The 15834-nt window shown below is 48.4% G+C and overlaps 1 protein-coding gene across 2 annotated transcripts in view; it reads left to right on the top strand.

Annotated features, from left to right (window-relative positions):
* Positions 1 to 4357: 4357 nt before the first annotated feature.
* Positions 4358 to 15834, top strand: part of LOC142243034 (acetyl-coenzyme A synthetase, cytoplasmic-like) — a 66702-nt gene continuing 55225 nt past the window's right edge. For both annotated transcript variants that reach the window (XR_012724296.1, XM_075314536.1), the window contains exons 1-2: positions 4358 to 4696; positions 6053 to 6248. Coding sequence is in view for 1 of the 2 variants with exons in the window: in XM_075314536.1 (XP_075170651.1) it covers positions 4546 to 4696; positions 6053 to 6248 (347 nt within the window). In the remaining variant the exon portion in view is untranslated. The remainder of the gene's footprint in view (positions 4697 to 6052; positions 6249 to 15834) is intronic.

The following is a 15834-nucleotide window of genomic DNA, read 5'->3' as shown; positions in this document are numbered from 1 at the left end:
ACAAACTAGCCCAAGGCCAGGACTCCTGCTTAGGAGTCGTAGGGACGAAAGAGAGCCTCCCAGCTCCCAGTTCTTTGACTCCGTCTCCCATCGAAAGCACCTCCGTCTCACATCTTGGACCACTCCTTCCTCCCAGCATCACCCGGTACATGCCACGCCCCTCAAGGATCTCCGCTTTGAGTAGAACGGGTGCCTCCCTTCCTCCTCCGCATCTCCGGGGGTGCCTGGGGTTCCCACTCCATCCAGTCCGGAATTGAGCAGTCTGGTATTCCCAGGAAGGCAAAAAGATTCGGAAGCTCTGAGTGCCTCCTCAGCAAAAACACGGAGTCCCCCTTGCGTACAATCAAATGGAAGGGATGGCCCCATCTATATGAGGCATTTACTTCTTTGATGCCAAGCAGGAGAGGATGAAGCAGGCGTCTCATATATAGTGTGCGGCCGGAGACATCAGGAAATAACTTCACCATGGCCCCATCCATCTCCACCGGTCCGTATGACCAAGCTCCCTGTAGGATCCTTTCTCTGTCTCCATAATAATGCAAACGACATAGTACATCTCTAGAGGAGGGGACAGATCTAGGGCCCGGCCTTGCGACTCTGTGAATTCTGTCGAAGAGGTAGGTAGCCTCCGAGGGGCGATCAGTGACCCGGTTGAAGATGTTTAAGACTTTAGTACGCAGGAGTTCCTGGGGCCAGTCCTCCGGTATACCCTTCAGTCTGATATTATTTCTTCTGCCTCTGTTCTCTTGGTCATCTAAAAGTAGGGCCAGGTCTCTGATGCGGGCATTGGATGACTCACAGTCTCTCTCAATCCTCTCCATTCTGCTCTCCAGGGACTCCTGAGCCTGCTCTGTGGCCTCAATTCTGTCCTCCAGTACCACCATTTCCTCCCTCAGGGCAGACAACGCCATCTGCTGGGAGGATTCAATTCTAGCCACAACGTCCTCCAGATCTTTCTTGCTGGGGAGGGCCAAAATAAGCTCTCTCAGGGCTTGTATGTCCCCCTGTGGGGGGCCAGCGTGCATGTTGTTTAATATAGCCTGAGGCTCCGTGTGCCCCGGGGGCGGGGGGGTCCCCTGTGTGCAGAGCATGGCAGGTATACCCGGATCTGATGATCCCCCCAGGGCCCCCTCACTATCCACAGCAACGTGCTGTGAGGCAGGCTGAGCAGCTTCCCCCCTCCTCCAGTCCTCTGTACCTGGGTCCGCTCCGACCAATGCCATCGCCGACTCTGTCCTCCGTTTCTCTCCACCGCTGATCTCCTGCACTGCTCCACAGGCTGTGGGAGAGTGCCGAGCGGCACCTGGGGAATCCCCGGCTGGAGGATGCCACGCGCCCGCCGGCGCCATCTTGCTCCGGACCGCCTGCGGAGGATCAGAGCCCGGCGCCGTCAGGAACTTTGTGAGGCTCCCCTGGGGTCTCTGACTCGTCACCGGGGAGGCAGAAGCGGGCGCTATCCCCGGTCTCTTCTTGGGGGCCATCCTGGGTAAGTGGGGTCTGCAGGAAATAGTGAAATTAGGCTGTGGGCGCAGGAGCTCTGGAATCCAGCGTCCTCACGCTTCCATGTCAGGACACGCCCCCCATTGACCCTCTCTTAAAGGGCCAGCATCCACTGACAGGATATTGAACACACAGGTACAGGGTATAAAGGGGTTTAATGTCCAAGTGGGCGGGGCCTGTTCTTCGTGTTTTCCTAAGCTAGGAGTCAGGTCTCCTTATGTCTTGCGGTATACTTACCTATCTCTCTCCTAGAGCCGCTCCTGCCTCGCCATCCGGTCCTGACGATTCCTGAACCCCGAACGCTGACTGTCTGCCATCCCGTCAGTCCGTACCATCTCTGATCCCTGTGGTGATCAGTCTTCTCGCTCCGTCGGTTCCGGACTCTGCCTGACAACATCTCGGCCTCCGAACCTGAGCTCCGTCACCCGGACTACCATCAGTGACTCCGTGGTCCCAGGGACTTCTCCACTCCACTCCACTCTTTTGAACGGACTGTCCTGCTACCTGTAGTGCTCCGGCTACCGGACCCCTTGCCTTCAGTGAGGTGTTCGGCCCAGTGGATCCACCTCCTGGGTCTGCCCGTCCACCTGGCCCTAACACAGGAGCTGCAGAAAAAGTCATCGCGGGCCAGAGGTTCCCCACCCCTGAGGGAACCGTTCTCCATAGACTCCCATGTTAAACAAATGGATCCTGCAAAATTCAATTTTTCAAAACGGACAAAAAAAGTTCTGTCTAAAGAACGTTTTTGACAACAGATTGTGGCTGGATCCGTTCTAACGGATGATTACTGGACTTTGCCATTGTTTTTTGGGGGTTTATTTTCAGGCTGTTTCAGGGTTTTTCCCTGTTGCACCTTGCTTGGATTATTTTGCTTGGTTTTCAGTACATTATGCGCTTCCAAAGACTTTTTATACAGGCAGTGGAAATGTTATTCAGGGATGCACACGATTCATGGTCAGTAATCACAGCTAGGAAGTGCCCTGTGAATGGCTGTGTGGTGCCCGGATGTGTCAGTGATGGGCTCTTTACACCTGACTGTAATGTAAACCTGTGCTGCCCTCTGTATAACCCAGCAGTCATGGCAGATGTAGAACAAGAGCAGTCTATTCAGTCACAAGTAGCTCCAAGTCCTGACACTAGTGACCCCCGCCACCTCCTTATACCGCCCTCATTTCCCACAGACTTCAGCTGCCTCCTCTGCCTTCTTATAGCGCCCTCACACTCCAGCAGTGCTCTCTCCCTCCTTATAGCGCCCTCACACTCCAGCAGTGCTCTCTCCCTTCTTATAGCGCCCTCACACTCCAGCAGTGCTCTCTCCCTTCTTATAGCGCCCTCACACTCCAGCAGTGCTCTCTCCCTTCTTATAGCGCCCTCACACTCCAGCAGTGCTCTCTCCCTTCTTATAGCGCCCTCACACTCCAGCAGTGCTCCCTCCCTTCTTATAGCGCCCTCACACTCCAGCAGTGCTCTCTCCCTCCTTATAGCGCCCTCACACTCCAGCAGTGCTCTCTCCCTTCTTATAGCGCCCTCACACTCCAGCAGTGCTCTCTCCCTTCTTATAGCGCCCTCACACTCCAGCAGTGCTCTCTCCCTTCTTATAGCGACCTCACACTCCAGCAGTGCTCTCTCCCTTCTTATAGCGCCCTCACACTCCAGCAGTGCTCTCTCCCTTCTTATAGCGCCCTCACACTCCAGCAGTGCTCTCTCCCTTCTTATAGCGCCCTCACACTCCAACAGTGCTCTCTCCCTTCTTATAGCGCCCTCACACTCCAGCAGTGCCCTCTCCCTTCTTATAGCGCCCTCACACTCCAGCAGTGCTCTCTCCCTCCTTATAGCGCCCTCACACTCCAGCAGTCCTCTCTCCCTTCTTATAGCGCCCTCACACTCCAGCAGTGCTCTCTCCCTTCTTATAGCGCCCTCACACTCCAGCAGTGCTCTCTCCCTTCTTATAGCGCCCTCACACTCCAACAGTGCTCTCTCCCTTCTTATAGCGCCCTCACACTCCAGCAGTCCTCTCTCCCTTCTTATAGCGCCCTCACACTCCAGCAGTGCTCTCTCCCTTCTTATAGCGCCCTCACACTCCAGCAGTGCTCTCTCCCTTCTTATAGCGCCCTCACACTCCAGCAGTGCTCTCTCCCTTTTTATAGCGCCCTCACACTCCAGCAGTGCTCTCTCCCTTCTTATAGCGCCCTCACACTCCAGCAGTGCTCTCTCCCTTTTTATAGCGCCCTCACACTCCAGCAGTTCCCTTTCTCCCTCCTTCACACTCCAGCATTACCTTCTCTCGCTCCTTATAGCGCCCTAACACTCCAGCAGTACCCCGTCCCTCCTTATAGCCCCTCACACGCCAGCAGTGCCCTCTCCCTCCTTATAGCGCCCTCACACTACAGCAGAACCCCGTCCCTCCTTACAGCGCCAGAGTTATAATACAGCCAGTGCCCCTTCCCTCCTTATAGCGCGTTCTCCTTCCTTATAGCGCCCTAGCACTACTACAGTGCCCCTTCCCTCCTTATAGCACTTTCTCCTTCCTTATAGCGCCCTAGCACTACTACAGTGCCCCCTCCCTCCTTATAGCACTTTCTCCTTCCTTATAGCGCCCTAGCACTACTACAGTGCCCCTTCCCTCCTTATAGCACTTTCTCCTTCCTTATAGCGCCCTAGCACTACTACAGTGCCCCCTCCCTCTTTATAGCGCCCTCGTCCTCCGCCCGGTGACTCCACCGTCTTGTGTGTGCTACATCTCCAATGGCAAGAGATGAGCCGAGCGCGTCGCAGCCAATCAGAAAGAAGGAGTGTGAGCAGGGCGTTCACTGATTGGATGGTGACTTATGAGATTACAGACCCGGGCGAGATTCACAAATCGGGTCCTGCTGTAGAATCGAGAGAGCAGCGAGTGAGGAGGCGGCGAGGAGGGATTACCGGCTGCTAAATCCATGTAGTCAGTGACGGTCACCGCTATTTCCACACACACGGCTGCCGGAGGGGGCACTGTGACCCACCAATCAGCCATTCCAAGATTCGGATCAAGGTGTTCCAGTAGCCAGCATGCCAAGTCAGGTGAAGGCGACGTCTCGGGTGGCTCCGGAAGACGCGGAGATCACCTATCCCCCGGCAGAGCCCCTGCAGGAGCATGCCCACATCCCAGATCTGAGGACATACCAAGATCTGTATGAGAAGTCCATCCACAACCCACAAGGTATTCCTGCATAGTCGCCAGTCTACCTAGCTCCATGTAGATGTATCAGAGGTGAGCGTGCCCCGTAGGGCTATCAGAGGTGAGCGTGCGTGCCCCGTAGGGGTATGGGGGGTGAGCGTGCGTGCCCCGTAGGGGTATGGGGGGTGAGCGTGCGTGCCCCGTAGGGGTATGGGGGGTGAGCGTGCGTGCCACGTAGGTGTATGGGAGGTGAGCGTGCGTGCCACGTAAGTGTATGGGGGGTGAGTGTGCGTGCCCCGTAAGTGTATGGGGGGTGAGCGTGCGTGCCCCGTAGGTGTATGGGGGGGTGAGCGTGCGTGCCCCGTAGGTGTATGGGGGGTGAGCGTGCGTGCCCCGTAGGTGTATGGGGGGTGAGCATGCGTGCCCTGTAGGGGTATGGGAGGTGAGCGTGCGTGCGTGCCCCGTAGGTGTATGGGGGGTGTGCATGCGTGCCCTGTAGGGGTATGGGGGGTGTGCATGCGTGCCCTGTAGGGGTATGGGGGGTGAGCGTGCGTGCCCTGTAGGGGTATGGGGGGTGAGCGTGCGTGCCCTGTAGGGGTATGGGGGGTGAGCGTGCGTGCCCTGTAGGGGTATGGGGGGTGAGCGTGCGTGCCCTGTAGGGGTATGGGGGGTGAGCGTGCGTGCCCTGTAGGGGTATGGGGGGTGAGCGTGCGTGCCCTGTAGGGGTATGGGGGGTGAGCGTGCGTGCCCTGTAGGGGTATGGGAGGTGAGCGTGCGTGCGTGCCCTGTAGGGGTATGGGAGGTGAGCGTGCGTGCGTGCCCTGTAGGGGTATGGGAGGTGAGCGTGCGTGCGTGCCACGTAGGTGTATGGGGGGTGAGCGTGCGTGCCACGTAGGTGTATGGGAGGTGAGCGTGCGTGCCACGTAGGTGTATGGGAGGTGAGCGTGCGTGCCACGTAGGTGTATGGGGGGTGAGCGTGCGTGCCACGTAGGTGTATGGGGTGTGAGCGTGCGTGCCACGTAGGTGTATGGGGGGTGAGTGTGCGTGCCACGTAGGTGTATGGGGGGTGAGTGTGCGTGCCACGTAGGTGTATGGGGGGTGAGCGTGCGTGCCACGTAGGTGTATGGGGTGTGAGCGTGCGTACCACGTAGGGGTAGCAGAGGTGAGTGTGTAACATGTTTACCTTAGATGCTAGGTTTGTCATTTGTATTATGTGTTTTACATAGGACTGCATGATAGACATCCACCAGAGGTCATGTCAGTGTCCATATAAGCCGTCTCCCAGGGCTGAGGAATATGTATACTTTCTGTGTCTGTGAGATAGACTGTGTAGACCTTGTATTACAGACTGATCTAGTGACGTGGTTACAGTGATGCCCTTGTCTTCCTTCTGCCCAGAATTCTGGATGAATGTGGCTTCTGAATTTTACTGGCAATCGCCCCCCACTGGGAAAGTGCTGGATTATAACTTCGATATCACCAAAGGCAAAATATTTGTGGAGTTCATGAAGGGGGCCAAGACCAATGTTTGCTACAACGTTGTGGACAGAAATGTCATGGAGAAGAACCTAGGGGATAAGACGGCATATTTCTGGTAATTTATATGTAAAAATCTACTAATACACATGATGATGGATGTGATGGGGCTGCTATGTCGTACACACAAGTACCATGTATGTGCCTATAGCGGATGGTCCCCACTGATCAGGCCCTGCTGTCAGACTGTAGGGTCTTCTGTGTGCAGCCCCCAGTGGATGTGCAGGGTACTGCAGCCAGTCCTGAGTGTGGCAGATCCATGGGTTGTGTGGCCCCATCATTCTCTAATTAGGCTACATTCACTCATCTGTTGTGCTGCCCTTCTTCTTCTTTCTTTTTTTTTTTTTTTTTAAAGGTCCCTTTTACATTTCAATAGTTCGGCGCTGATTTTACGATGGTAGGGGGCCCATTGCCTCTCAGGCCCCTGTGCCACTGCACCGATGATATACCTGCCACTGGTCTGATTGATTTGTATTTTAAAAATGGATCCATAAGATTCAGAACATGCCCTAAACTCATTCATTTTGTGGATCAAACTCTGCCATTAGTCTATGGGGAGCTGTATAAAATGGATGAAAAACAGAAGCCAAACACTTCGATTCATCAAGATCGGCAATTTTCACTCCAGCTTTGATGAGGGGGCATAGTCCAGTCAGACCCTCCTGATACATCTCTAATGAGTCGGGCATGTCTGGCGTGTGCAGTGACACAAATACTCCGGTCAGTGACCAGAGAACGGCACCATATCTGAGCTGTAGTGTCACATCCGGCCCCAGATCTGCCTATTCTGACTGAGAGGGGCACAACTGGCCTGAAAATACAAAGGCTCAATTTAAGGTTGCGCTAAAGTTTTTTAACTTTTCAAAGTTGTGCACTCTAGTTTTCTGGCATATAAGTGTTGGTGAATCAGGGCCATACTTTATATTTCTGTGATACATTTGTTTTTTTCTAAACCAAATTTTTATTTCTTTTCTTGTAATGGTAAAATAGGGAACAGAGTGAAGAAAATAAGGGTCAACAAATCAAAATATCAAATAACATAGTCTCTACAATTTATCAACCAAATATCTGTCACTGTCATTAAATTTGCTCCTTCCCCTTCTTCGTCAGTGTATATTTCCATTATTCAGTCTCCGCTACTCCCCCCTTCAGCCTTCATAACTTGTTACAAACATTACTTATAAACACTATGATACACCCGTTTTTAACTGAATCATTGCTAAGAGTGAATGGATAAAACATTTTGCTCAGGCGGTCTACCGGCTTCAGGATTTAAAAATGCATGCAAAAAACCCTGAGGCAAAACATATGAAACATGACAGAAATATAGCCCATTTTACACGTACGGAAAAAATGGTAACAGATGTATGAATGGGTCGTGTACACATAAGTGTATGGAAAATCACATTTTTTTTTTTTTTCTTTTATGTATTTTGTCATTTCTGTTCCATATGTGTGTTTTTTTTTTTTTTGTTTTTCCTTCCATTTTTTAACATCCGCGTACACTAGTACATATATACCGTGTATGTATGTATGTATGTATATATAATATATATATTATAGCAATGTATCCATAAAAAATAAAAATCTGTTGCAATACAGATCTGCTTATTTTTTTTTTCAAAAATTTAAGATGCCACTGAATAATATTAGTCTGTGTGATATAATTTTATATATAGTGTATTATATATTCCAATACATAGATATGCTCGTGTGTAGATCGGGATGTGGTTATTTGGAGTTCAGAGACGTTCACTCCTGTCGGATGTTGCTCGCTTGTCTGTATTGATGATCACTATGCCAAACACACATGAATGTTTCTATATTGATCTCTATAACCTGATTTATTTCTCCTTCCCAGTAATGTTACATCATGTCCATTATACCTTGTGTAGCAGATGACCAGAATTTCTGGTTGGTTTACAGGTAGATGAAGAATGTAACCGGCTGATCAGGTGGAGTTCCTTGTTTTGAATTGGTTCATGTAACATAATTTCAATACTCTTTAAAGAATGTTAGGTTCCTTGGGGTTATCCTGTTTCTAAAAATACAAACTGTAACAAAACAACAGAACTTCTCCTTCTTGTCACCCAGGTCTTTGGTTACAAGCAGGTAAGGGGGCTTTACACGCTACGATATCGTTAATGAATTATCGTCAGGGTCACGTTGTTTGTGACGCACATCCGGCGTCATTAACGAGATCGCAGTGTGTGACACTTATGAGCGACCTTAAACGATCGCAAAAGCGGTCAAAATCATTTGCCGCGGAGAGGTCATCCTGAAACAAAAAATCCTTTTTTTTTTTTTTAGCGATGTTGTTCCTTGTTCTTGCGGCACCACACATCGCTATGTGTGACACCGCAGGAGCGACGAACGTCTCCTTACCTGCCTCCACCGGCAATGCAGAAGGAAGAAGGTGGGCGGGATGTTACGTCCTGCTCATTCTCGCCCCTCCGCTTCTATTGGACGCCTGCCGTGTGACGCCGCACGGACCGCCCCCTTAGAAAGGAGGCGGTTCGCAATCCAGAGCGTCGCAGAGCAGGTATGTGCGTGTGACGCTGCCGTAGCGGTAATGTTTGCTACGGCAGCAATCACACAATATCGCACGTACGACAGGGGCGGGTGCTATCGCGCTCGATATTGCAAGCCGTTGCTAGCGATGTCGCAGCGTGTAAACCCTGCTGTAGTCCATTACCGCTGACGCCTATCATTCACACAGTAGTCCATTTTGCTAGACCAGAGACAATCTATTTGAGGCTGGGGTCATACAAGTGTAGATTCCATCATAGAATAGATAGAATCAGCTTGATTATGATAATGACACTCTGATCCGAGTATCACCCTAGTGTGATCCAATTATCTCTTATGAGAAAATGATAGCCACTTTCAGGAGATGATGAACAAAATTTCTCCCATCTTCTTCATTGTGAGTCTACATGAATGGGACTGCAATTTAATGTCATCCGAGTGCATCCCGATGATTTCCACACACCCATAGATTTGAATAGGCGCGTGTCATCTAATTTGCACTGCAAATCATAGCATGCTGCAATGGTTATATATTTTTCTCATGCTAAATTGATACGAGAATAAAAAAGCTGATTGACACTGCCCCATAGAATAACATTAGTCCAAGTGCTATTTGATAAAACATCAGATAGCGGTCCTCTGATATAGACGCTTGTGTGAGTGAGGCCTTTAAAGGCATTGTCTAGCTTCTAAAAAGTTGTGTTCAAGCTTTTGCAAATTGTAAGAAAAATACAAAGACCCATAAAAATCCTGGCACATCTAAAAATTGGACTTTTATTACACGATCAAGGAAATTGAACAGGGAAAAAAAACTCTTTAAGGCCCTGTGCGCACGCTGCAGATTTGCTGCAGAAATTGTGTTTAAGGCCTCTATCACACTCCCGTGAAAATCAAGCACGTGTTTCACGGACGTGTCAAAGATGCGGATTGTCCTCGGTGTACTGTGTGTATGGCACACGTGTGTTCTCCGTGTCTTATCCGTGATAACACACGGAGAATGGGAACTTTCTGCTCACCTGTCCCTGGCGTCGCTGTCCGTGGTGCTCATCTTTGGTCTCCGGTCCTGCAGACTCCCCACTGCTGCTGCTTCCGGCCGCAGTGAAGTGAATATTAAATGAGCATAATGAGCGGCGGTCGGAAGCAAGTGACAGCAGAGACAGGAGGGCAGGAGAAGGGGAGTAAAGGTTGTTTTTTTTTTTTTTGCTTTTTTTAATACACGTCTTTTTTTCTCCGATGCATGTCACACGGAACACATCCGTGTGACACGTTTGCGTTCCGTTTTTCTCCGGCAACACGGGTGTTACACGGACATGTCAGCGTGAGAAACATACGGACACACGTAAGTACGGAACGGACACACGTTCCGTGCAAAAATACTTACGTGTGCCCGAAACTATAGGAAAACATATGTCAACGTGTGCCCGTGTCTCCAGTATGTGAGAAAACTGTCCATACACGTACCGGAGGCACAGGCGTGTGACTAAGGCCTTACATTGCTGCAGTCATTCCCCAGCAAATCCTATGGGTTTTAAAAAAAAAAAAATGCTGTGCGCACACTGTGGGTTTCTCTTATACCCGTGGATTTTCCGCTGCGAAATTAATGAGTATGTCACTTCTTTTCTGCAGGTACATTCGGTTTTTGCCATAGAAATGACAAAAATCCGCAGGGACCAACCTGTGGAAAATCTGAGGCAAACCGCGGTAAAACCGCATGCGGATTTCGCTGCGGTTTTGATGCGTTTTTTTTTTTTACCGCGGATTCGGGGATTCTTTAAGACGGTCTGTTTTTTTTCTTAAGAAATAGTCACTTTCTAGTGCGCACATAGCCTCAATCATTTAACATAGCAAAAAAGACCAAGAAAGGTCCACTGTATTATATGATAAAGCTGAAGTCTGGAAATGAATCCCCCATTTAATGTCTAAAAGCATTGAATATTAAACAAGTGAATTCCCACACTACTATACAACATCCAATAAATATAATGTGAAAATATATATTTATATTATAATCCTTTGTGTTAGTGTACTCCCCTACAAGTTGTGTGGAGTTCAAGTTGAACATAAAACTTTGTTATGAAATGTGCACCAATGTCACAATTTGAGGTCACTTTTATTGATCTATGAAGTTTTTGTTTTTGTTTTTGCTTGATTTCTACAATCAAGGAATTCAGTCCTCTGTTTTGTTTTTTTTTTTAATTAAAGGGAATCTGTCAGCAGGTTTTCGCTATGTAATCTGAGAGCAGCATAATGTAGGTAGGGGCGGAGACCCTGGTTCAAGTGATCAATAAAATTGATCTTTTATCAGCAGATTATCACTACAAGAATCGGTATCTTGTGCCTCTTAAGCCAACTTTACACGTTGCAATTTCGCATACGATATCGTATGCGATTTGCAACGCCCCCATCGTATGTGCGGTACGTTCCATTTGTTGAACGTGCCGCACAAACTATTAACCCCCGTCACACATACTTACCTTCCATACGACCTCGATGTGGGCAGTAAACGTCCACTTCCTGGAGTGGGAGGGACGTTCGGCGTCACTTCGACGTCACGCGGCAGGCGGCCAATAGATGCGGAGGGGCGGAGCTGAGCGGGATGTAAACACCTCCTTCCTTCCGCATTACTGGCCGGGAGCTGCAGGACGCAGGTAAGATCTGTTCATCGGTCCCGGGGTGTGACACACTGCGATGTGTGCTACCCTGGGTACGATTAACAACCTGATGTTCAATTTATGAGGAATAAACGACGTGCATGCGATGAACGTTTTACCGTTCAATCGCATGTACCTGTCACAGACTGCAATGTACCTTACGATGCCGGATGTGCGTCACTTACGACGTGACACCTCGTAAGATATATTGCAGCGTGTAAAGCGAGCTTTAGGCTATGTGCGCACACTGCGTCTTTTTGACGCTGCGTTTTTGTGCGCTTTTGGCCGCTAAAAACGCACAAACGCACCTGCGTAGAAAAAACGCATAAAAAAAGCATGCGTTTTTGGTGCGTTTTTGGCTGCGTTTTGCTGCATTTTTGATCTTTGCGTTTTGCTGCGTTTTTCAAATGCATTGCATGGGCGGAAAACGCAGAAAAACGCAGGAAAGAACTGACATGTCCCTTTTTTTTTTTTTTTAACTTAAAAACGCAGGTAAAAAAAACAGATGTGTGCGGACAGCAAAAATGAAAACTCATAGACTTTGCTGGGGAAGCAAAGTCCTGCAGTTTTGAGGCCAAAAACGCACCCGAAAAACGCGCAAAAATGCCGCGAAAAACGCACTGTTCGCACATAGCCTTAGTCAACTTCTCTGTCACCCATCCCCTTCTCCACTGATTAGCAGCTTTCTGTTAATCAGTGATATGTGCAGGGTTATACAGGGCCCTGTTTTCTGCTGTGGATGTAGCAGTGCTCAGAAAGCTGTGTTTGTTTACAAAGTGACACATTACTGGAATCAGGGTCTCAGCCTCTATCTCAAGCTGCTTTTTGATTACTTAGTAGATTTTCTTATAACGTCCAATTAAAAGACATGTAAACCACTTTATAGGTCACTGATCTACGTTTTTTTTTTTTTTTTAAAGGGAAGGTACCATCTAGGAAATGATCTATTGGTAAAATCCTACTCTTTGCAAAATGTTTTTTTTTTTAATATTCCTCTACACACAGGAGAAAATAAAGGATACATTTTCGATTAACAATGAGGTGATGTTAGTCTTTCCACCAACCCCCCCCCCCCCCCATGGTCCATAATTTAATTCCTTACTTTTCAGTATCGTATGTTGCACAATGTCAACCAGGCTGTGTATCAGTTATATTGACCCCCAAAGGCGACCCCTCATTACTCCCTGCTGAGATCACACCTATCTAGGAGATGTTCTTGGATTTCTCCACCAGAACCTAAACCCTCAATCACAGAATTTCTTCAGCGTAGTGCTTACAGATCTTCTACCTGTGACTGTTGCTTGTAGTTATAATTACTTTTTATGCTAAGACACAAATCAGAACAGTGATTCCCCCCTACCCCCCCCCCATTAACATTGATGACTTACCTAAACTACCTGCGGAGAGTACATGGTGGTTGACGTGTTCCTTTTTAACAACATGCTCCAGTACTAGAGCCGCTATTATCCAATTATAGGCCCAATAAAGACGTCTCGCCCAAGCTTCAAAGTTATTTAATTAAGAGATGACCCAAATTTTCAAGATAATTTCAGTTTTGGGCCAGTCGTCAGCATTGCATCATGTTATTGAATAGCAATGGACTACGTTCTGTCCTCATTACAAAGGATGAGAGCTTGTGTGTCACCGTCCAGTGATATTCTTAGTGCCTTGTGGTAAACAGAGTAGATATTGAATGACTTAAAGGACGAGCTGATAGATCTCAATGACCTGTATGGTGGTAAGGACATCAGCAGACGGGGAATAGTCGCTGTGAAGCTTTGTCGAACACATGTTGCTCTAGATTGATTCATTATTCACATATTTTCCTCTTGGTGAATGTGATATGTGTTCATTTTATTTCATAAACCAATAGTATGTACGACAATCAACTTAGAAGCAGATTTATCTGATAAGATCTTCATTCACCTCAAGGATTTCTTTTTCACTCTTGATTTCTGAGTAAAATTTGTATTCGGTGAAGCTAGATTTTCCCACCATTGAGAGAAATTACAGTTGGTGCTTTTAAAACTCTATGGAGAAGGGACAGATGAGCAGGAGGAGGAAATTCTGCTGTACGTGTAATATCGGGGTGAACCTGATCCTCATAGCATGATGTGCTTGCTGGGATTCTCTTTTCTAAGCTATACCTATAGCTGCACTATAATTGCGCCTGTTCAGTTCAGATGAGCAGTTATGTGACTTCTATGATGTCAGCAGGGAGTGTCTGGCACCACACTACTGACGCTACTTATTTCAGGTTAAAACCGTAGGATTCAGATTACGATCCAACCTGTCCATTCCCTTTCCCCCATTCTGACTGCTGACTTAAGTGAATATAGGACAGCTCAGCGTAGATCTGGGAAAGACATGGTGAAGATCTTGCACGGTGGCTCAGTAGGTTCAAATTCCACCAAGGACAACATCTGTAAGGAGTTTGTATGTTCTCCCTGTTTTGTGTGGGTTTCCTCCCTGGTTCTCAGATTTCCTCCCACACACCAAAGAACGTACTTACCGATGGGGACCTTAGATTGTGATCCCCGATGGGGACAGTGTTGCTGATGTATGTAAAGTGCTGTGGAATTAATAGCGCTATATAAGAGAATAAATATTATCATTCTATCGGTGCATTTATGTAGGCCAGAGGAAGCCGGAGTTTTTCTGTAGTTTGGCCCTAGAATCCTTAAGCGGGCTTTACACGCTGCAACATCGCGAGCAATGTCGCGAGCGATAGCACCCGCCCACGTCGGTGGCGCGTCATGGGGTGATCGCTGCTGTAGTGAACAATATCGCTACGGCAGCGTCACACGCAATTACCTCTTCACCGACGTCCCTGTGGCCGCCGAACAATATCTCATTTAAGGGGGAGGTTCGTTCTGCGTCACAGCGGTGTCACTAAGCGGCCGCCCAATAGAAGCGGAGGGGCGGAGATGAGCGGCTGGAACATCCCGCCCACCTCCTTCCTTCCTCATTGCGGGCGGCCGCAAGTACGATGATGTTCCTGCGGTGTCACACATAGCGATGTGTGCTGCCGCAGGAACGACGAACAACCAGCGTCCTGCAACAGCAACGATAATCGGGAATAGAACGACCTGTCAACGATATGGTGAGTAATTTTGATCATTAACGGTCGTTCGTGCGTTTCACACGCAACAACGTCGCTAACGAGGCCGGATGTGCATCACGAATTCCGTGACCCCCAACGACATCTCGTTAGCGATGTCGTTGGGTGTAAAGCCCGCTTTAGTGTTGTCCTCCAATAAGTATAAGCTGTACCTCACAGACATGAACAGGGGGTCGTTTACATGAAAAATGTATATATTCCTTTTTATTTTTTTGCATTTAGTTATTTTTTTCAAGCCGTTTTTTTCGGAGCAAAAAGACGACATATGCTCATGACTGTCTGTAAAGCGCTATAGGAGTAAAATAAATACTCTAAGTGGTGTGTGGTTGTTGTTTTTTTTTTTTTTGTATAGTTGATTCACTTTTTTGTAATTTTTTTTTAACTTTTTTTTTTCTTCTGTAAAATAACTTTTTCAGCTTATGAATACATGAAGTTAAGTTCTGTAAGTCCTTATTACTCTATGTACAAAATCTTTTCATTACTCTAAAGCGGGCTTTACACGCTACGATATCGTTAATGTTTTATCGTCAGGGTCACGTTGTTAGTGACGCACATCCGGCGTCATTAACGATATCGCAGCGTGTGACACCAGCGACCTCAAAAATGGTGAAAATCGGTCACCATGGAGAGGTCGTCCCAAAACCAAAAATCGGTAATGGTTGATTATTGATGTTGTTCGTTGCTCCTGCGGCAGCACACATCGCTGTGTGTGACACCGCAGGAGCGAGGAACGTCTCCTTACCTGTCGCCGGCCGCAATGCGGAAGGAAGGAGGTGGGCGGGATGTTACGTCCCGCTCATCTCCGCTTTGATTGGCCTGCCGCTTAGTGACGTTGCGGTGACGTCGCTGTGATGCCGAACGTCCCTCCCCCTTGAGGGAGGGATTGTTCGGCAGTCACAGCGACGCTGCCGACCAGGTAAGTGCTTGTGACGCTACTGTAGCGATAATGTTCGCTGCGGCAGCTATCACACGACATCACATGCACGACGGGGGCGGGTGCTTACACGCTCGATATCGCTACCAATTGCTAGCGATGTCGTAGCGTGTAAAGCCCGCTTAATTCTGCACTTACCCTGACTGAAGGGCACTCTGCCTATTTGGGATCCGCATTTGGTGCAATCTCTATACTATACTGTATACTGTCCCTTCATAGAGGGAAATATGTCCTGATTAGGATTACATATTAGGGTTGGGTGAGAAATGCACATTTTAGGAGAGTTTTCAGACGTAATTGGTTGGTAAGTAGTGTTGTTATCTTTGTATAGAGCAGTGACGATGGAAAAAGGGAAGAGCTCTGCGCTATCAAGGTCAATGCTAATAAATGGGAAGATAACAAGTTTGAC

This window comes from Anomaloglossus baeobatrachus, chromosome 6 (genome assembly GCF_048569485.1).
Source record: "Anomaloglossus baeobatrachus isolate aAnoBae1 chromosome 6, aAnoBae1.hap1, whole genome shotgun sequence".
Taxonomy (NCBI): domain Eukaryota; kingdom Metazoa; phylum Chordata; class Amphibia; order Anura; family Aromobatidae; genus Anomaloglossus; species Anomaloglossus baeobatrachus.
Note: the sequence above shows the minus strand (reverse complement) of the source record. Positions and strands in the feature narration are given on the sequence as shown.